At 39.1% G+C, this 22,116-nt stretch overlaps 2 protein-coding genes across 7 annotated transcripts in view; one reads left to right on the top strand and one right to left on the bottom strand.

The window, feature by feature from the left end:
- LOC134799874 (proclotting enzyme-like) overlaps window positions 1–11,694 on the top strand; it is a 51,212-nt gene extending 39,518 nt beyond the window's left edge. The window contains exons 6-11 of one of the 3 annotated variants that reach the window (XM_063772291.1): window positions 6,534–6,641; window positions 6,955–7,131; window positions 7,870–8,037; window positions 9,501–9,657; window positions 10,459–10,491; window positions 11,372–11,693. In XM_063772291.1, coding sequence (XP_063628361.1) covers window positions 6,534–6,641; window positions 6,955–7,131; window positions 7,870–8,037; window positions 9,501–9,657; window positions 10,459–10,491; window positions 11,372–11,565 — 837 coding nt within the window. In that variant the 3' untranslated portion in view covers window positions 11,566–11,693. Of the gene's footprint in view, window positions 1–6,533; window positions 6,642–6,954; window positions 7,132–7,869; window positions 8,038–9,500; window positions 9,658–10,458; window positions 10,492–11,371 lie in introns of all 3 variants that reach the window. The other 2 variants (XM_063772293.1, XM_063772292.1) reach the window with 2 other exon arrangements.
- Window positions 11,695–13,928: 2,234 nt separating this feature from the next.
- LOC134799893 (protein sex-lethal-like) overlaps window positions 13,929–22,116 on the bottom strand; it is a 42,506-nt gene continuing 34,318 nt past the window's right edge. For all 4 annotated transcript variants that reach the window (XM_063772326.1, XM_063772328.1, XM_063772327.1 and 1 more), the window contains one exon: window positions 13,929–14,567. In XM_063772326.1, coding sequence (XP_063628396.1) covers window positions 14,302–14,567 — 266 coding nt within the window. In that variant the 3' untranslated portion in view covers window positions 13,929–14,301. The remainder of the gene's footprint in view (window positions 14,568–22,116) is intronic.

Here is a 22,116-nt window from a genome sequence, read left to right as displayed (position 1 = left end):
CCTCTACAGGTCGCAATTCTTAACCGATTCTCGTGAAATTTTGTGACCGAATTTTATGACTAAATAAAATTTTTTTGTCAATCCGGTTTTTGGAAATTTTTAAAAATGGCGGAGTCGTGATACCTGGCGCCTAAACAAATAGTCGTATCGATATCATAAGACTTTTTTCTTTTTGAGACATGTTTACAGAGTTAATAGCAAAAAATGCAGAAAAAAATTATCGCTGGTTTAGGCGGTATTTAGATATTTAATTTTAACTAATTTTAATTTGAGAAGGAGTAGCTAAATTTCGTCAACCCATCTAAGAACTATTTGGCTCAGTTTGTAAACGTTCGCTTTTTCTGTTTGCACAGAGGGTCTGGGTTCGATCCCCAGTAATTGTATGCTGGGATATTATAACTTTTTGTATTTTTTTACACATAAATTTCGTATTGTTTTTCTTTAATTTACTATACACCGTGTTTTTATTGAATTCCGTTAACTTCGGGGTATAGTTAAGTACGTTTATAAGAACTAAATGGCATAGTTAATTTTCAAAAAAAAAAAATTTTTTTTGTTTTCTTTTTTGTTTTTTTTTTGTTTAAAAAGTAATTAAATGTAGCATATAGCGTTGTTGTAACACGGGCATTACATTTAACTCAACCAAACAATTGAAATCTGTGACATATCAATGTCATTTCGTACATCAATCGACCGAGATTGTACTTAAGTTTAGTAGCAAATGTATGAACTCATTCTAAACACTAATCAATATGTAAGCCGGCCCTAAGGCAAGTGTACACGCTTGTAGAGACCTTATAGTAAAAAAATAAATTATGGATTATCTCCGAAATGGACTTAATTAGAACATCGGTGTCTTTGAGAAAGTTACTTGATTTAAGCTCAGGAATGCACCCTTGAAATTAACGGAAATCAAAAAAAACACGGTGTAGGTATTTAAAGCTCTTAGCACCATGTTATTTCAAGCTCTGCTCGCGAGGTCTACAGCTCACAGAGCCACTAGTTATACCATGGTTACATCCAGTTTTTGGTCGGATCCTAGCTCGGTTTACCTGACACAGACAAGACATCCTCCAGGCGGCGTAGCACGGTCGCGTTTTTATCCCTTGTCACCATTACTGTCACGTTCTAACAAGTATGTAAGTGCGAAAGGGACGCGCATAGTGATAGGCGATAAAAATGGAACCGTGCTGCGCCCGCAGACTAAGTAACTCTACCCCCTCTGCCACAAATACGGTAGTTTTACTCCATTTTTGAATCGAAAGTGTCTTTGTGTGACGTCCGTGTCTTTGAACGGACCAATCACGGCACGGAACTCGCTCACCTCGTCCCCCGCACCCCCGTATTTTTGGCAGCATCGGTTTCATGAAATAATTGCTCTAAACTCCGTCTAGAGGATTCCTAGTCTATGTCCTAGGATAGCGGTGCAAAATAAAGGTATGCGTCGACAAGAGGCTGCCGCGACCCGGCAGCGGCTGCCCGGCAGTCGCCGCCCGGCGGTCGCCGCACCGCTTTATAGGGATTTGTATGACATACCGTCCGATCCACAGGCTGCAGAGCGGCGCGGCCGGGGGGCGTGGCCTGCGCGCGACCTCGGCCGCGCCGCCGAGCCGCTCCCGGAGCGGTATGGCAGCGCTGCCAGTTCGTCTTGCGAAGAAAACGACGAGTATTTAGGCACTTTAAATTGACCGGAATTATTTTTTTCCCATAACTGACTTTTTAAATATGCCACTGTCTCCTTCCTTTCCATACGAGCCCACATCAACCGCAATAAATTTGCAATGTGCGTCTACAATTGCCAATAGCACAGTCGAATAGTAGTCTTTGTAGTTGAAAAACATAGACAACATGTAATATTATGGATTTTAAACATGTAATATTTAAAATATTATAAATAAATGACTATGACTATGACTATGACTAGGTCCGCTCTTTTTCGGACATTTCATGCGTACAGTCACCTGCAATAATATGTTACTCTTCGAAGGCCGCAAAAATATGTGACACGCTCTTATTGGCTCTACAAATAAGATCGTGTCAGATATTTTTGCGGCCTTCGTTGTGTAACATATTATTGCAGGTGACTGTACATGTTTGCCATCGATGCCAAAAAAATTCCGCTATTTGTTTTAAATGTTTTAATTTATTTTCCATCGGCACAGGTAGGAAAATTGGAACTAAATTCCTTCGCTTTCATATATTTAAATTGTCAGACATCGTTATTTTAAATAATACGCAACTGAATCGCACAACTGCTAGCACTGACTCCTGTGTGACTACTGCACGTGGCAGCCGGCAGTCGCCGCCCGGTCGCGCCTATCCGATCCGAATGCTTTCGGCGGCGCCGCCCAGCTGCCATGTTCGGCGGCGGCGGTCGGTCGCGGCAGCCGGGTCGCGGCAGCATCTTGCCGAATGCTATCTTAATACGGTGTAGCGGGGTGAGAAGGGAAACCAAGGCGGTTATACGTGAGAGGTGTATTCATTCAAGAGATACAATACTTGTTCCCCATGTTCCCCAGCCAGTTAGATACAAGGAACTGGAGCGGATGCACGTTCAGAGACAATGCCTAGTTATCTTAGCGCGTAGTTCCACAAGGGTAGCAGGGGGCTATACAGGGTGATCAATCCAAATGGGTCAGTATGGAGAAGTCAGAAACTATAAGAGATAGCGAAATCTGTTCTTAGGAACCATGGCGTCGATTTTAGATTTAATAATAATGGCATTCAATTTATTTTTTAATCTATCATACATAACCGGGATTCGAACCTGGTCAATATTCTTGTTGTTTGTTTGTATGGCAACTTTTAAACGATGCGTGATAGGTGGGGGGTGCTCGACCAAATATCATAGAGAGCCCCGAGACAAAACAAACTACATAAAAAAAATCAAAATGGCCGACTTTTTTATTTTATTTTTTCAAGTTGGTCCGAGCGCGCTGAGATTTGGCATGCGGCGAGCCTGGGGGCCCAAAATCCCTGGTCAATATTCTTGTTGTTTGTTTGTATGGCAACTTTTAAACGATGCGTGATAGGTGGGGGGTGCTCGACCAAATATCATAGAGGGCCCCGAGACAAAACAAACTACATTAAAAAAAATTCAAAATGGCCGACTTTTTTTTAATTTTTTCAAGTTTGTCCGAGCGGGCTGAGATTTGGCATGCGGCGAGCCTGGGAGCTCAAGTTACCATGTCAATTTTTTTTTTGTAAAATCCTAAATGGCGGCGGACACGGGCAAAGTCAAATTTCCAAGTAGGTTAAGCGAGCCCAAAGGGCGAGCTTCAGGCCGGGAGGCCGAAGGCCAACCCTGGCGGAGGGCCGAAGGCCCGGAGCCTCCACCCCGACTTCCAAAACGCGACTCCCAATAGGAAAAGTGTTGGGTCGTGTTTAAGCTCCAACTTCCCCCTCTCGTGTGACGCTTCGGGCCTTCGGCCCTACGCGGAGCTCGGCCTTCGGCCTTCGCAAGCCTCGACGCTTCGCCGTCGGGCACTCGGCCTGCCGGCTTCGCTCACCGCATTCACGCAGCTCGGCCTTCGGCCTCGCGTTTTGGGAGTCGGGGTGGAGGCTCCGGGCCTTCGGCCTTCCGCCGAGGTCGGCCTTCGGCCTACCGGCCTGAAGCTCGCCCTTCGGGCTCGCTTAACCTACTTGGAAATTTGGCTTTGCCCGTGTCCGCTGCCATTTTGGATTTTTCAAAAAAAAAATTGACATGGTAACTTGAGCTCCCAGGCTCGCCGCATGCCAAATCTCAGCGCGCTCGGACAAACTTGAAAAAATTAAAAAAAAAGTCGGCCATTTTGAATTTTTTTTAATGTAGTTTGTTTTGTCTCGGGGCCCTCTATGATATTTGGTCGAGCACCCCCCACCTATCACGCATCGTTTAAAAGTTGCCATACAAACAAACAACAAGAATATTGACCAGGCTCGAATCCCGGTTATGTATGATAGATTAAAAAAAAAATTGAATGCCATTTTATTATTAAATCTAAAATCGAAGCCATGGTTCCTAAGAACAGATTTCGCTATCTCTCATAGTGTCTGACTTCTCCATACTGACCCATTTGGATTGATCACCCTGTAGGCCTGTATAGCCAGGCGTGGCTCACTCCGCGATTTCTTCGCTTTGCAACAGGTAGCTAGAAGTACATCCGTTCCACACCAATTTTGGTGGCTAGCCATGAGCCGCGCGTGGCGCTGTCGCCTTCTAGCGGCCATATCTGTCCTGATCGTAAATCAGGAAAAATCTTAACACCGCGATCTACGAATCGTATGGAGCCTTACTAGCGACATCTTCTGGGAAATTCGGGTACTACTAGGTTCACTACTTGTCGTTGGAGGCCACTAGAGACATGCGGTTGCGGCCTATCTAGCGACATCTTCCGGGGTTGTGCTGCTACTACTATAGGTTCGCTGCTCGCCGTTGGAGGGCGCTAGTGGTATGCGTATGCGCCGTCTGGCTGGTGTGGAACTAGTGTTACAACGGCTAAATATGGATGTCGTAGTATTTTGTATGGAGAAGGCCGCTATATGACGGCACCGCCATCCTAGGAAACCAGAGCATAAGCACAGAATAAATAATAGTACTAGGTACAGAAGACTCACTCTCTAACAAAACGCGTCTGTTACGATCAGGACAGATATGGCCGCTAGGTGGCGACAGCGCCACGCGCGGCTTATGGCTAGCCACCAAAATTGGTGTGGAACGGATGTACTTTTAGCTACCTGTAGCAAAGCGATGAAATCGCGGAGTGAGCCACGCCTGGCATAAGCAAGTTTTAAACATACGTTTTACCATACCTCCCATACAACTTAATAATGAATAAGTAAGAAAACTGATGTATGGAGTGAGCACTCTATGCTTACTTATTTCCAGCTTATTTCTCTATGGTAGGTACCGGTCACTACCTAGTGTGTTTTTTTAGAGCGACTAGTGCGACTTCCATTTTTTTGTTGCAACAATTGTCACTAGATGGCGCTGATTGTCGTTTAGATGACGCTATCGTTTGTTCTCCGTAGTTTAGTTAAGGTTGGTGCGACCACGATATATGATTAAAGCTGCTTTTCGTGGGAGTTTCTAAGTTATTTTCTAATTCGATCTTACAAATTCCAGTAAGAACGATTATAATATAATAGGGTATGTTCCTACTAGCATAGAGAAATATAGTAAGACAAGAGTGCTCACTGTTACATCACATCAGTTTTGGTACCAAAAATATTAGTATTTTCATAGTCGACATCTAGCATCGAGTAGCGGAATTATCAGTACTTTAAGTAGCAGTAGTAGTACTGTGAAGTGACAATGGCTGTAGCACCGTCCGGAAACTCTAATCTCAATACTACTACTACTTAAAGTACTGATAATTCCGCTACTCTATGCTAGATGTCGACTATGAAAATACTAATAATTTTGGTACCAAAACTGATGTATGGAGTGAGCACTCTTGTCTTACTATATTTCCCTATGCTAATAGTCAAATCAGTTACTTTTTAGAACTGTCAAATGATTTGCTAATATCAACTAATATGGAATGTATATGAAACATTACATTGTGACGTCACGGTCAACTTACCTAGGTACTTTTTATATTCCTATCCGATTGTTTGTAGCGTGTTTAATCAAAGGGGGTTAGTACTTTTTAGGGTTCCGTACCCAAAGGGTAAAACGAGACCCTATTACTAAGACTCCGCTGTCCGTCCGTCCGTCCGTCTGTCTGTCACCAGGCTGTATCTCACGAACCGTGTTAGCTAGACAGTTGAAATTTTCACAGATGATGTATTTCTGTTGCCGCTATAACTAAACTAAAATAGAATAAAATAAAGATTTAAGTGGAGCTCCCATACAACAAACGTGATTTTTGACCGAAGTTAAGCAACGTCGGGCGGGGTCAGTACTTGGATGGGTGACCGTTTTTATAGATAATGGTACGGAACCCTTCGTTTGCGAGTCCGACTCGTTATATATATGTACTATTTAATCCACATACATACCTGAATCCAAGAAAGCTAATAATACGATTTTATTATTATACTCACGTATTTTTAGCCACTCGCGCGACATTTTCGGGGAGCCTAGCAATAATTTATTATAACTCAAGATTATGTTATTGGCGTTCCAAAATTGAAGCGATTACCTTGTGACAAATTGTACAAGTTGCCTTTAGTCGCACCTGGGCAAGAGAGAAATGTGCACGTGCTAACTAGCTGCCGCTCATCTAAAGAGAAAGAGACAAGCTCATGTTTAACAACGAGTATGACAAAGATGAATGGAATGCGAAAATTATCCCAAATCATAACAATTTTTTTCGTAGGTACAGAAATAAATATGGAAGTATTTTTTGTGCTCCTTATGTATGAGTATAACCTATCTATAGTTATATAAGTTATATATATATCTCTGGTTATATCAAAAAGTTACATATGTCTTTGGTTATATCATATCATTGGAGCCTGGGTCTCCATTTTCAAACACTAACAGTGTATGAGTAGCGTTCATAGTATACTTATACTAGTATACTTAGTACAAATATAATTGTTTTCAGGCGGAATGTGGCAAGGTGGTGCGAAACAACCCCAACCCGTTGGTGGTGAACGGTCGGCCAACTCTGGAGGGACAGTGGCCGTGGCAAATAGCCTTATACCAAACACAGGTAAGGTATTCAACTCTTGAACGGAGTTCTATATCCAGAACATTGACGTATATATCTAAGGACGGGCCTTACGGGCACTAAAAATGGTACTAGTTTAGCGGTGTCACTCACGAATTCCAGCCAATCGTGCAGTCTAACGCAACTAGTTGCGACCAATATCGCGCGTGATGCGAACTCATCAAGCAATCGCGTTGTAGCGGTGTCACACCGCTGTACTGGCCCCTGTCATGCCTCATTATTATTGCCCGTAAGGCCAGTGATCCAGAAGTATGATGTGGTTGTGATCGGATAATTTATATGATTATTCTTTCAGACGGTTGACAACAAGTACATCTGCGGCGGAACCCTGGTATCGCGCAGCCACGTGATCACTGCCGCTCACTGCGTTACGCGTAAGGGTTCCAGTCGTGTGGTCAACCAGAACACCCTTACTGTGTATCTAGGAAAACATAACCTTAGAACGTCGGTGGAGGGAGTGCAGATTAAATTGGTAAGCTTTCACTATGTATATTTACGTGCCGTGCCTACAATAGGCAATAGGTATTACGCAAAAACTCTGCGTAGGGGACGCCACTACCACTATCCGTCACAATCTAGGGGTAACAAGAAAATTGAAATTTCGTTATCTAACCTCTCTATCAATCTTGCATATTCGAGCGATAAAGAAGCAGATAACTAAATGTCGATTTTCGCGTTTCTCGGTAGGTAATAGGCCCTTGTTAACAAACCGCCTTGATGCATCAATGTTATATTTTTATGTCTGTAAAAACTTGTCAAAAACAGGAGTTTAACCAAAACGTGCTGTGTAGGCACAAAGGACTCCTTAGTAGAAAAGACATACAATACAGTATATTTAATCTCCTTGAGTTTTGTGCGTATGATAATGAGGCGCTATGCTTGATTTGTGGACCCATAGTCAGTTTACAATTCCTACGATTTTTATAGTTTTAGGCACCCGATCTGTTACATCTAAGCAGTACCGTCTTTACCATAAGGGCACACGGGGCCCGTGCCCAGGGCCCCCATCCTCAGGGGGCCCCGAAGGACAGACAGTATATATGATTACTCATAATAAATAGAAGATCATAGTAGCAAAGTGTTAATATAATTCGCTTTCTTTACTTTCCAAAAGGGCCCCTAATTCTTATGTGCCCAAGGGCCCCAGCATAGTTTAAGACGGCCCTGCATCTAAGTAGGTATCTCTACAAAAACATTTTTGCCATTTCAGGTCTCGGAGATTCGAGTCCACCCTCAATACAACGCGTCATCCTACAGCCGGGATGTCAGCGTACTCAAACTTAGGGAGAGAGTTACTTACAGTGACTTTGTTCGCCCCGCGTGCCTCTGGCCCGACAACGAAGTAGATCTGACGAATGTCATAGGGAAGAAGGGATCGGTGAGTAAATCTGTGTTATGACAATTACTTCAAGTTGAGAGAGCAACTAACTTACAGCGACTTTGAACGCCCCGCGTGCCTCTGGCCCGACAACGAAGTAGCTCTGACGAATGTCATAGGGAAGAAGGGATCGGTGAGTAAATCTGTGTTATGACAATTACTTCAAGTTGAGAGAGCGACTAACTTACAGCGACTTCGTACGTCCCGCGTGCCTCTGGCCCGACAACGAAGTAGATCTGACGAATGTCATAGGGAAGAAGGGATCGCAGAGTGGATTCTATTCCATGTTGTAACAATTTATTCAAGTTAATCTAGGTAGCCGCTTAGAGCGACCTACGTTCAAACTGTGCTTTTCCGATCAGACTAAAACTTAAAGCAGCTACCCAACAAGTTGCACAAAGCACTCGTCTAATGCTGAACACATCTTTCCCATCGATCATTATAAAATACGGTTCTGAACAGGTCGCTTCTTCCAGCGACGTCTTATGAGTTTGTGCACCCTCATTATCAAGGTTTCACCATTCGCAGCGCTTGCCTGTCCCAGATCGCATCTCTGAAGACTTGAATGCTTCAAAGTTTGCAGTGGTTCCGCGAATAATATAGATATCCTTATTTCTGATTGGCGAGTAATTTGTTTCGAGCATACCCGGGGATTGGGTGTGGGAATGATTTCGTGTATTTAATAACTTTATGGCTAGTGTACTTAATTCATTTCCGTACCCAGGCAACACCCAAGGGCAGGTATAATCCCAAACGTTGCGTTGTAAAGCATATTATCGCGCTTATTAGGATACCTACTGGCGGTCCTACGAATCACCTCCCACTTTCAACTTTTAACCATTTTTGTTAAATTAATGAATTTACCTCAACTTGTGAAATGGACCGTACGGTGCGGTAGCAATTAATTTACCGCTAATTGATCGCTGCTCGTGTTTACCGATGTCTGTTTGCTGATAGGAACGGACTGTGTGCGAGCGACAAACACTGGTATCTACATAAAAATAGCAAATTTGAAGCTTATTGCTTTGTTTTTAGAAAAGGGTTCCAACATTTTTACTGGCGCGTGAGGGGAAGTACCATCGCTCACACTGACTGTCCATCGATGGACCTTATTACCAAAGGCATAAGGTCGCTGTGCCGATGGACAGTTAAAAGTGTTGCTGTTTGTACATTCTAGATCTGTGGATAAAAGTGATACCTACCTATAAAATATCCGGAAAATGGTTCTACATAAACTCTCCGTATGTAATTTAATTTGTTTGGGATACCAATTACCTAGTTAGTATTTTTTCAGTCAGCTGCAGAAATAGTGCCCCCCTCATCTGAAAACCAATTTCAAAGGGGGTTCAGTTATCTCTGCAGCTGACTGTACATGAATCAAGTGACAATGTCAGCTCTATATATTTGATATTACCTTTTGATGCTACAGTATAGACAAAATCTTAAAGTCATTTTATCCACAGGTGGTAGGCTGGGGCTTCGATGACAAAGGCGTGGCCACCGAAGAGCTGACCCTCGTCGAGATGCCCGTGGTAGACCAGGAGACCTGCATCAGATCCTACAGCGAGTTCTTCGCTCGCTTTACTTCAGACTACACCTATTGTGCCGGTTACAAAGATGGTATGTGTAATACTGTGTGGTTGAGGTTTTATTTAAGGGATGAAGACAAGAGTTGACCCTCGTCGAGATGCCAGTGGTAGACCAAGAAACCTGCATCAGATACTACAGCAAGCTCTTCGCGCTTTACTTCCGAGTAGTAGTTTGCGCTGGCTACAAATAAATATGGTAAGTTTAGTCACAAGTGGCTGGGACCTCCCTAGCGATCGACGGTGGTAGATCAGACCTGCCATTCGCCCTGCAGCGAGTTTTTCGCGGACTTAACTTCATACTGCAGTTACACCTTCCTACTGCGCAGAAGAAACTAGGTAGGTACTTAGTTCTTTTCCCTACAATTGCTGTTACGTACCTATGTGCATTTCAAAGTAGTAGTACCTACAGTGAAATATATAAGATGCTTAATATCTTTTTTAATGTTTCTTCGTTGCCTTTTATCATTTCATTTTCGTCTGACTAGCCTATGCTGTAAATATCTTTCGCCTAAGGGCGTCTAGTCAACTCTATAGCAGCTGCTCGACGCAACGTAGGCGCAATTGCGCAGCGACGCCATTTTCCATAGCGCTGACTAGAGGGGCGCGAAAACCGAAATTCGCAAATTGCGGGGATCTTTCCCTTTTACTCCAATGAAGGCTTAATAAGAGTGACAGAGAAAAATGCCCGCAATTTGCGAACTTCGGGACGCTACGCTCCGACGCTCGGGAGACGCTAGTGTGGCTCGTGGCTCTAAGTCACCAACTGTATATATTATTTTATTCCTATTTCAGCATATCTATTTAAGTATTTAAACATACCCATTGCTTACAGGAGCCGTCGATAAAAGAACAGGCACTAGGAAAAGTATGTCAAATTCGTAATGTTAATACTAAAACGTAACCCAAATGTTCCACTAATATTTTTGTAACTTTAATTCTTAAGACAGCATCGGTTTACTAATGATAACCCTAAAATAATACAAGCTTATCTTCGTAATCTATTAACTAATTAGGAGCTAATTAACTGTAAGACTATTATGGTTACGCATAACGAACTTTAATTAACGGAATTCTAAATATAGACATATTAACAAGTTCGCTGCTGCACAAATCATTGCTACACCTACACTTATTTTATTATTTTAAACTTACTTCACCTATAATACTTATTTCATTCTATAAAAATAGGAAAACCTTGGGCAGTGAGCCTCATTAATGTCGCCAGCTGATCGGCTGTCCGATACCAAAACCTAGTAAGACCTTAAAGTTATTTGGACCCACCTAGGCTAGGTAGGAAATAACATAAAAAACTAATTTTGAGAAATTTGTCCCTTAATACTAGGTTTTGATATTGGGACAGCCGTGATGGGCTAAGAGGTAGATATGGCCGATGGCCAAGGGGCAAAGGGAGGGGGCGAGGGGCATAATTAGTTATAAATTTTTATGGTAAAAAGGTGTGTTACGATTATATATTGAGCCCTTTTGGCCATTACTAAGTGTATAATTGTATTTGATGCGGACTGTACCTAGTGTACCTATCATCGTCCAACTAGGCTCACCGATGGTCATAAGTGTTGCTTTTAGTAGGTACCTACCTAATAGTATCATAGTAATCACGGTGATAGTATCATAGTAATCACAAAATGATTTACTTAAAAACGCTTCCTGTGATGCGATTTCCTTGCAGTTTTCTGGCGTACATTTTCTTCTAGACGACTATCTAAAGAATACTTTTAAAATTACAGGCAGCTCAGTATGCAACGGCGACAGCGGCGGCGGCATGGTGTTCCTGATGCGAAACTCCTGGTACCTTCGCGGCCTCGTGTCGCTGTCCGTCGCGCGACAGAACGAGTACCGGTGCGACCCGACGCATTACGTCGTGTTCACGGACTTGGCCAAATTCCTGCCGTGGATCCAGCAGAATATTAGCGACGAATAGTAGTTAGGCAATTGCTTGTTTAAATGTAAGCCCGTTTAACCCCTTGACCGGCAAATACGTCCAGTGGCGTAGCGTGAACTAATCTAGGCGTGGGCGAAGTCTCATCTGCGAGGCCCTTTTTTTTCACTGTGCCTCGCGCGAGGCCCTCCTTGGGGCGCGAGGCCGTGGGCGACGGCCCACTTCGCCCACGCCTAGCTACGCCACTGAAGACGTCAACTGACGCGCGCGGCAACAGGGCAATGTCAACCTTCGTGTATTCCAATAAAGTTTACGATGATGCGCCGCACACGATAGGCGTGGCGTTCAAAGGTTTAAGTAAAGTTCACGCCATTGCAAAGTGAAAAACCTCCTAAATAGTCCGGAATAGCAACTACCGTACAAAGGTTAAGATTTTTCTGTCAATAAGATGTTTTATTTGTTTTCTAGGTTGTAGTCAGTGACGTTTTCAGTAGGAACTATACTGTCAACTCACAGAGTATGGCGACGGGTTAATCTTTTGGACGCCAATGACCGATATATCCGCACCGCAGGTTCAACGCCAAAGACCTATTAATCAGTCACAGACCACAGAGCAACATAGACCTACGTGCATAATATGCATTTTGTGTTTGACACGGCGTCGAAAAGGTTAAATAAATACCATACTATATATTTCAGGATTGTATGCACTCTTATTTATTACGTTAAGTGAAGGGCAGGCCTTATGGCTGATTGATATTACCGTGTTCATTAATTTTTGAAAATGTGCGGTATCGAAACAAGCACAACTATTATCAATATTACCAATTATAGATGGTCAAGCAAATCTTGTCAGTAGAAAAAGACGCGAAATTCAAATTTTCTATGAGACGATATCCCTTCGCGTCTACATTTTTCAAATTTGCCGCCTTTTTCTACTATCAAGATCTGCTTGAACAAGTATATTATATTTTATTTTTTTGTTGGATCGCAAAGGATACGGTGTCAAGAGAAGTCAAGCGACGAATAATTATTCATATTTACTAATAAATTGCTGTGTGTACATTTATCAAAAGTTCAATAAAATTGTCTGGTCATTCTGTCTGGACTGCATTTTTTTCATACTTTTTGTTCTCCATAAAAAAACCGGTTTACCATGTGGAAAATGCTGTGTGGAAGTCAAAGCTTGTATGATTCTCATCACGTTGAAATTACCTTTATCTACTAAGATAAGGAATTAAGTATGGGAACCGAATGTAATCTAAGGATTTTACATTTCAGTATCAGAAATACAAGCCTTAGCAGTTTTAACCTTTTGAACGCCAAACGGCGCATCCATTTACCGTGCCACTGATGCCACGGTGGTAAAATTTAGTTTCGTGAATAAATAATGCCAACCTAAAAGTAGGGTGTTTTTCAGTAGATTTTCATCAAAAAAAAACGATCGACGTCAAATGCCGTCTTTGGCGTCGTTGTCACGATTTTACGTTGACGTCAATTGCTGTCTGTGGCGTTCAAAAGGACTCCTAGGTTAGGTTATTAATTTTTAATAAATCCTTTTCCTTTTCTCTGCAGCGGACTGTACTAAATCGTAATTTTAGTAATAAATGTTTACGAAGTCAGATTGTGATTGAGTAAGTAAATTGGCCAAATGCCCTGCATTTTGTATCTGGGATTTAAAAACAGACTTTAGGAATTTCCAACTTACCTATGTATTTTGCTCAATATTGTGCCAAGTAAAAACGGAGCCATTTATTTTTGATTTATTTGTTTTTTTAAGTTAAATATTTTTGTTTAGTATTCTGCTCTTCTAATAAATGTGACATGAAATTTTCAATGTGACTAAAATAATATTGAGATTAAATTATATATTTTTTACAAATTTACTGTTTTATTACAATACCTACCTGCATGCCATTTTTAGCAAATATGTTGATAAGATTTATATTTAAAAATATATTAGGGTTTACTTAATATACTTAAATTTTGTTGACCAATCCATTGTTGAGAGAAATTGAACTGATTTACCAAACTCAGGACAAACCAAAAGTCAAAAAACATTTAACCTAACTACATTTTCCAAAGCTATCTTAAAGACCTATAAAATTTTACGTTCGCTATTGAGAAAAAGACTTAACTAATTCAAATAAAACAATCTTAAGCCTTTCAAACTCTTTAATGTTAATAAAAAGAACCTTAGGATAATAAAACAAACGAATTACAATAAGAAAAAGCGGGAAAATTTACAAAAATCTGTCAACTTAAACCATTACACACTTAAAATAAACGGAGTTTGGAGTAGGACCAAAATCAAAACTAATATACAAGCTGCAAACGAAAATAACATTTAATGTAAGTAACAAAGTATAATTGGATTTTTAACTCGCAGAAAACGCTTTAGAAACAAACTCATCAATTTGAAAAAACGAAAAAATGCATCCTATCACGCAATATTTTACAAAAATTCTCAAATTAATTAAACAGATAGCGAATACTTCTTAAAGTATAGTAATAATTGCCATCTTTATCAGCATTTTAATTGCTTCTACCAGAGATACAACATTTAACGCCTTATGCAGTGCACATTTGCATTTTTTTTTAAAGTTCCATATAATATTTAAACTCCTTCACTCGATATCTTTTTTATAAAGATAACAATGTTCGCTGACAATTCCATGCCAGAATCTCTCAATTAAAAATATGTACACCATTGAGATCAAAAGCAACCTCCAAAAAATATACAATTTCAAATCAAATCCATTGTATTTTTGTACAGTTCTACCAGTATGGAGTGGGGCCGTTCCTACAGCGTTGGCCTCTGAATCTTTCTTCTCCAAAGTTCGGGGCCCAGGGTAAGTTTCGGCCCCGGTTAGGCCTCGGGCCTTTGCCGGGGAGGTAGTTAGGGTAGGGTACCCGGTTGGCGCAGGCGCCGGGCCGGCAGCCGTTGCGAGGGGTGTTGGGGTGACTGCCGCCTAAAGGCGGGCCGGAGAAGTCCTCCCAGGGTTCTGGTATCATGCAGGTGCCGCAGTTCCAGGTATAGTCGCCTGTGGATAGAAAAGGTTTTAGAATGCTCAGGATTGATAGGGTAAAATCAATATAGGCTTTAACGTTTTGAACGCCAAGAACGCCTAAAGGCGTCGTAACTAGTCGTGCCCACAGCGCCATGAACACATAGTGTTATGGCGTACGCTATCAAAAAAACTTTCAAGTAAGCTTTACATTAGCTCAGTGTTGCCAACTCGGATTATGAAAAAATGCTAGACTAATGTCTAGATTATGCCAAAATTATGCCAAAGTTTTTTGAAATATGCTAAAAAAAATGCTAAAATGTCACTTGAAAATAGACACTTAAAATAATACTGTGTCTAAAAATATTCAGTAAAAAACACCGTACTTTGTCAGTAGAAAAATGCGCGAAACTTAAATTTTCTATGGGCTGATAATTTTTTACGCCTATTTTTTTTTTAATTTGCCGCTTTTGATTACTAACGGAAATGGCTTGACAGACTATAGTTACGACGGTTACGAGTCTGCTGTTGTTTGGCAATATAGGCTGGCCGCAGAATTTTCATTCGGTTTCCGGACGGTCAGGTGAGGACGGGACGTCGCTATACACATAACTATACATGTCTCGTTTGCACCTGTCATTCCGTACGGAAAATTGCGTGCGTCTGTGGCCAGCCTTATTATTGACCAAGTGAGCTCAAAATGCGAGCAAAGCTTCTACGTTTCAGGCGTATAACCGCGAACATCAAAAATCGAAAATTTCCAGCAACTATCTCTGTCAATAAATATAGACAGTAAAAGAGGTAGTTGCTCGACATTTTCGTTATCGACGTTCGTAGCAGGCCCTCTGCTAGGACTAAAATGCCGACTGCTGTCCCATCCCAGCAAATAGCAAAACAGAGATTTGGCTGAATTTATGTAAGTACCTACAAGATCAGTGAAGGCCAGTCCAGATGGGACAATTTTCGTCCAACCTGATTAAATTGTCTCTCAAAACTCAAATATGTCAATCCACGAAAAAATCAGAGGTAAATTTAACTGAATTTATTTGCCATTGAGAAAAAAATATACATATATAGTCCGTCGACGTCCATCCGCCCACAAAAGTCAAAATTCATATGAAAATATGAACCGCATAAGGCGATGGCGCATATAATTGCTGCCAAGTTGTTGCAAACTTGGCTTAGACTAAATTATGCTAAAAAAAATGCCAGATGCTAAATGGAAAAAATTGGTGCCAAAGCGAGTAAAAATATGCCAGATCTGGCATCAATAATGCCAAGTTGGCAACACTGCATTAGCTCACTTGCGCCCGTGGCCTTGACGTGTGAGTAACGATTTTTTTAATTACTTTAATGGTTAAAATACATCACAATAATATGTAGCTTGAAACAATTCGGAGATCCGAAATTATATTTCCTGAGAAACCGTCAATTTATATAATAAAGTAAATAAAGGTTTTATGAAAGAGCTAACCTGAATCCTTGTAAGCTCAAACACAAGAGAAAAAAAAATGTTTATTTTTATATACATACATGTAGACTTCTGAGATTCATTAGGCCTAAAACCTTCCTTGTCATAACTAAATTTTAGTTTTTACATTTTTGCCATAAAATATTTATATGTACGTATTATAATTAGCAAATGAATCTCAGTACCCACGTTAAATATACTTTGATAAGGATAAGCCATTACTTAATTCTAGACAAATTATAACAAAAATGCCATGTCATGAATAATATTTATTATACATCATAACTATCATTTTGGCCAGAATTTGGAAGAATACTTTTCGTCTTTCGTTTGACCTATTGTGTTTATATTTTAATCACAAAATTACATTAGAACCTCTACAAGTTCAGTTAATTCAAATGTTACATGTTTTTAAAGTACGAATATTGCAATTGCCAATCTAAAGGCGTTTGCAACATTTTTTACTTTATTTTTACAGATAAAAAAGACTTATTAAAATTAACCATAAGTGTATAATAATTAATAATCTAACATTTATAATGAGATCTGCTATAGGAAACATAATAAACATCATACTTATTACATAAATGATAAGCACAAACTTCTATGTATATGTATTTAAAAATATGACGAATTATATTCGTTTCTTAAAAATAAAATTACGACATCTAAAAAAGGAAATTACGTCAATAAGGCTACAATTTATACATATCATAATCTATGTTGTATGATAAATTACATTAAATCATAGTAAAGCGTTATACTTTTAAATAATTCATTGGTTAAAATATCGATTATTAATGGTGTAAAATATTAGAATAATATTTCAAAATATTACCTTCTACTTTCCGAGAATATAAGTGCCACTATGGATGGGGTGCACTAGGGAATTTCGTCTACATACAATTACCAGCAAAACTATAAAATATCTTAATTTGAATCTACATTCAGAGTTCTGCTCCATTAATTTTCGAAAACAATTAGGCCTCCCTATTAACAAGCTAGGTACATAATAGAAATAATTAACTAATTTTTTTATTATTTATACATCGGAAAACTAAAATAGCAATCCACAATTTAAATGAGCATGCATATATTTCGCGCGACGATAATTTTACTTCAATATAATTTTAATTTTAATTTCAGTGAATCGCAAACCTATTTAAACCTAATAGTATAGGTTAACAACATTAGGATGACTATTTAAGTAGTTTATATGTAAACACAACAAATAAATCGATTTAAACTTCACAAAATAGACGCAGGTAGATAGGCACATTTCGTGTTTAATTATTTGATTAGGCTCGCGTAAGCTAAGTGTACTTAAACTACATGAATAAAAAGAAATAACGTCTAAATATTAATTACCTACTTATTATATATCACACATAAAACGTCAAAACTAATATTAAAATGCCTAATTTGCTGAGCAAGCTGTACAACACTGATTAGTGCCAATAACATATTAGGGCACTTCATTTCGTTATTGTTTCGTCAAGACATAAATTGACACAAATGTAGGCACTGAGTATATATAAGTTATTAATACTGCTCGGTATCCTACGTCCATTTTGTGACGATTCAATCATATTAATAATAAAAACACTTCCAATATCATAAGCAGAATTAACCTTAAAAATTACAAGCTGATAATTAATCAATTGCTACGTCATATCATATGCAAAGAAACTATTAATACAACAAACTGCGGTAAAAAAAAGAAATCCCATCTTTGCCATGGCTCATTTAAGTAACGAATTTAAAATATGTATTTTCATCGTTTAATGTAATACAGTTTCTAATACGTTACCTACACCCCCAATGGACACCTATCGCATCGAATGATGGTCCTTATGATAGTTCCTTCAAATCTCTTTTGCTTGGACATAATTTAAAAAATAATTGAAGAAATATATTTTTACCGTATTTTCATGACTTCAATGTTACATTTTTGAATAAATTCATGTGTTAAACTTCTTAAAAAGTCTACAAACATTTTACGTGAAAGATTCTTCATATAAAAAGGAACTGTCATAGACCATCATTCTACGCGTCAGGTATGAGTCATCTCATTCCCTTAAATAATCCAAATCTACATAATTACTCTAAGCGAGCGTCATATCAAAACATATTGCTAATTGTAACGCCTAAATTCTTGGCCGATAGCATGAAGCTAAGACCATATTATGCCCAATATTGTGTCATTTGTGACCCTCTCACTAATTAGACCCAACGACATTCTTTGAAACTCATAATGTCCTATTTGCGTTTAAAAATATTAATTTCCCTTTTTTATATTTACCATCGTCGTTTATAACGCTCTCTGTTTCAGTTATTATATTTACAATATAAGCGACAATGGCTATAAGAAAAGCATTGAATTTCAAGCTTTGGAAGACAATTTTATTAGTAAGAGGGTCACGGCTAAATATATAAACTAGAACCTTTTAACAGCAATAGAATTTTTCATCGAGCGTGCTGGTGTCGCCGGCAGTACGAGGTTATACGAAGTTTGGACTTGTTTATCATACCGCGAAATTAGCCTGTTTCTGTATATCTTATGTATCATTCTACGGTGGTTAAAAGGTTAATACATAGCTTTAACAAGATTAAAACGTCATTAAACCGGTGAACGTACTATACATTAGAAATTACGCTTCTTTAGGCACAATTCACGTTTGGTAACTATTTCTAGCATTCTATATCTACTGATCGCGGAATGGGGAATGTAGACCTTCGATGCTTTACATTAAAGTCTATAATTTAACAACACTTAATCCCCAATTACATAAAATATTTTTTACATACATCGCTAATCCAATATACAGTTTAATATATGTTAAAACTATGCTATGAAGGGACGAGAAAACATGTGATGGATATCGAGACATACAATATACATTTCCTTTTTTTTATCTTCACGACTAAAAGCTGTATAGAAAAAAACAAACCGACTAAAAAATTACAAGTCAACATTTTTTCTAGAAATGTCTTAAGGTCCAACTTGCGTTTCTTAAGTCTTGTCATGACCATTATAATATACAATATAATTACCTAGTTCAAAATCACATCTAGTGCATTTTCGCAATAACACTTACATCATAATATTTAGAGATCTTACGCATACTTTTCAGATATCCACCACATAAAAAGTACGTTAAGGAAAGGACAGTAAATATATTTAGATTTTTCCCGACTTTTCGAAAAATAATTATATATGTATAACCGCAAAGTAATAACACAATAGATAAAATAATTGGGTAAATAAGTTAGGTAAATAAGTAAAACCATAAGAATAAGCGCGAAAAATATTTGATATTTTTTTCGTATATTAACATTACCTAGCGTCATAATATCACATTAAACGCCACATTATAATTTTAGATGGGTCATACACATTTTATAGTATAATAACTCGTTGGCGTCTTTTCTGTCTCTCAAATCTATTTCTGTATCTCAAAGTTAACGGAATCTAAAGTAAATTTTTACGCGGGATACATTCAATAATTGAGACTCAAATAGGAAAAACGTGATATAATATGACCCGAGTCCTTAACTTTTATTGTGTTGTCAAGTGACATTTTTCTAAAATGTGTTTGACCCAGATACACTAAAAAACCGGTAAAAATGTAAACATATTTTAGGGGAAACGAGAACAACACTCATAGACTCCGAAATAACTACGAAACATCCGAATCACCGCATTGTATTGTCACTGTAACGAATCCGTTCACAACGTATGCGTAACATACAAACAGAAATTAACAAATATTATTCCAAATATGGGCCACTTTATTTAAAGGGCCACCCCACACTAGCGGCACACCTCGGACACTAGCCATCAAATGTATGAAACAAACGCGTTCCTACGCACACAGTCTAAGCTCGTGTAGGTGAACGCGTACCATGCTTGTGTGAGTGAGATAAGACGTGCTAGGGTTCCCGCCATTTTGTTGTCAAGTTCCATAACCACATTGACTCAAAACTCATTACGCGAATTAGGAAGAAACAAGAATCGTATTATGCTGTAAGGTGGGTATCTAAGCTCGATTTATACAGTTTCCTATTTTGAATCCGAATAAACGAAGTAACAAAATTTTAGTAAGGAAATTCAGGCCACCAAAATATTACGTAAGTTGGAAACATTATTTTTTGTTCATATAGATATTGTGTTGTTTTCAGTGTGATCTGATGGGTTTTGTAAATATTTGTTTAATATTTGAATATTTTACGTGGCCTCTGCGCACCGCGTCGTCGCGTCTTTGCCAGCCGGTAACTGTGAGGTAACCGAGAGCGGGTGGGCGGCACTTTCAACGGGAGGAAGGGAGTGTCCATACTGTACGATAGTACTCTTTATTATACTGTGCTAGCGGCGTCGGCGTCTTACGAGCGTAGGCGTCTAGTCAGCGCTATGGAAAATGGCGTCGCTGCGCAGTTGCGTCAACGTTGCGTCGAGCAGCAGCCATAGAGTTGACTAGACGCCGACTGTCACCGACGCTCGGGAGACGCTAGTGTGGGGTTGGGGTGGCCCAAAATTGTAGGGCATCCGCTCCGATCCGTGCACCCGCGCCAGCTAGCGGACGCTTGACTTAATATCCTATGTCCCCTAGATGGGGCAGAGGGCATCCACAGTGCTACGCCATCCCGTTCGGTCTTGAGCTACGTGCTTCATTTCGCTCCACGACCTGCCAATGGTCGCCGCCTCTGCGATGATCGTCCGTCGCCAGGATTGCTTAGGGCGGGCACGTTTCCGCTTTCCTTGGGGATTCCAGTCGAGGGCTTGCCTCGGGATGTGATCGAAATCCCTTCGCAGCTAGCGGACGCCCCGTACACTAAATGTACACTACACTTTTAATTTGGATATTTTTGTGTTATTAGTATTTCCACTCAGAATCACGAGTTTCGTTACCATTTCTCATAGACTTAGTAGACAAGCATTAGGTATATGGTATTTTGTAAACAGGCAAACAGACTGACAGGACAATGTACCTTAATAATACAAATTCTTATTTAAAAAAACCGCGTACGTTGTGAACCAAATCCAAGTTTACACAAAACTAACACTGATACATTGAGACATCTATTTCACAACAGGTGATATATGATTCTCGGCCGTATGCTACGCATATAGGGATTATATTAGGTTGTCAACTCACGGCTTATTCTTATTGTATTCTTTTCGACAAAATTAGTAACTATTTAATAGGCAACTAAGTAATATTATGTTCGTTAGGGTCATCGAGAGTATACTTATATATACTTCGTTTTTTTAGCATTAGAATGAACTTCGCAGAAGTATGTAAACTTATGGTTCCATATCGGGCACTTTTAGCGATTAAAAATTTTGAAGAAAATTATAATGATAGACATTTAGACACTACATTTAATAATTCCATTATTATTAACAATTAAAGAGCCTGATAAAAACTGCATACTTACTTCTGTGGAGTTATTTCTAATGTTAAAAAAACGAAGTATAGTGGAAACGAAACAAGTTATACTAGTAAGTAATTACTTTTTTTGCTATTTAGAATGTAATTAATGTTATGCTATTTATTTGGATATATTTAATACCCTTTTATTATTAAATTACCTTCAAATTAGACTCGAGTCGAATACCCTCGTTTTCGCTCGTACGACTAACGAACCCGATCTGGCAACGTGTAGAGTAATACACTGAATGTTTAAAAGATTAAACCTTCAAAAATCTACAAATACAGGCCTAGAGACCCATGAACTAAGTAAGTACCTACATGACTTTTTCACTCCCACTATACACTCAATGAAATGTCGAAACATTTTATACAACTGTGAGGCCCCTCTCCCGTACATATTTAATAACAACGAAGCGCCTATAATAATGTATTAAGCTATAATAATGCTGTTTAACAGACGACTTTAATCTATTGAGCACATATCGTGTTTCATAAGCCAATACATTGCGTGTTGCATGCGATTTTATACCGTAATCCGTGTGATTGTAGTATAAAATCGCATACAGTAAGAATAATAAAACCGTATAGAAAATACTTTGCTACTCTTTCTATTTAGTAAAAGAAAGATAGATGCATAGTAATATGAGACAGAAATATCATGATTTTTTTTTTCATTATT

Source organism: Cydia splendana, chromosome 19, assembly GCF_910591565.1.
Source record: "Cydia splendana chromosome 19, ilCydSple1.2, whole genome shotgun sequence".
NCBI lineage: Eukaryota > Metazoa > Arthropoda > Insecta > Lepidoptera > Tortricidae > Cydia > Cydia splendana.
The sequence above is the reverse complement of the archived record's forward strand: the minus strand, read 5'-3'. Positions and strand labels throughout refer to the sequence as shown.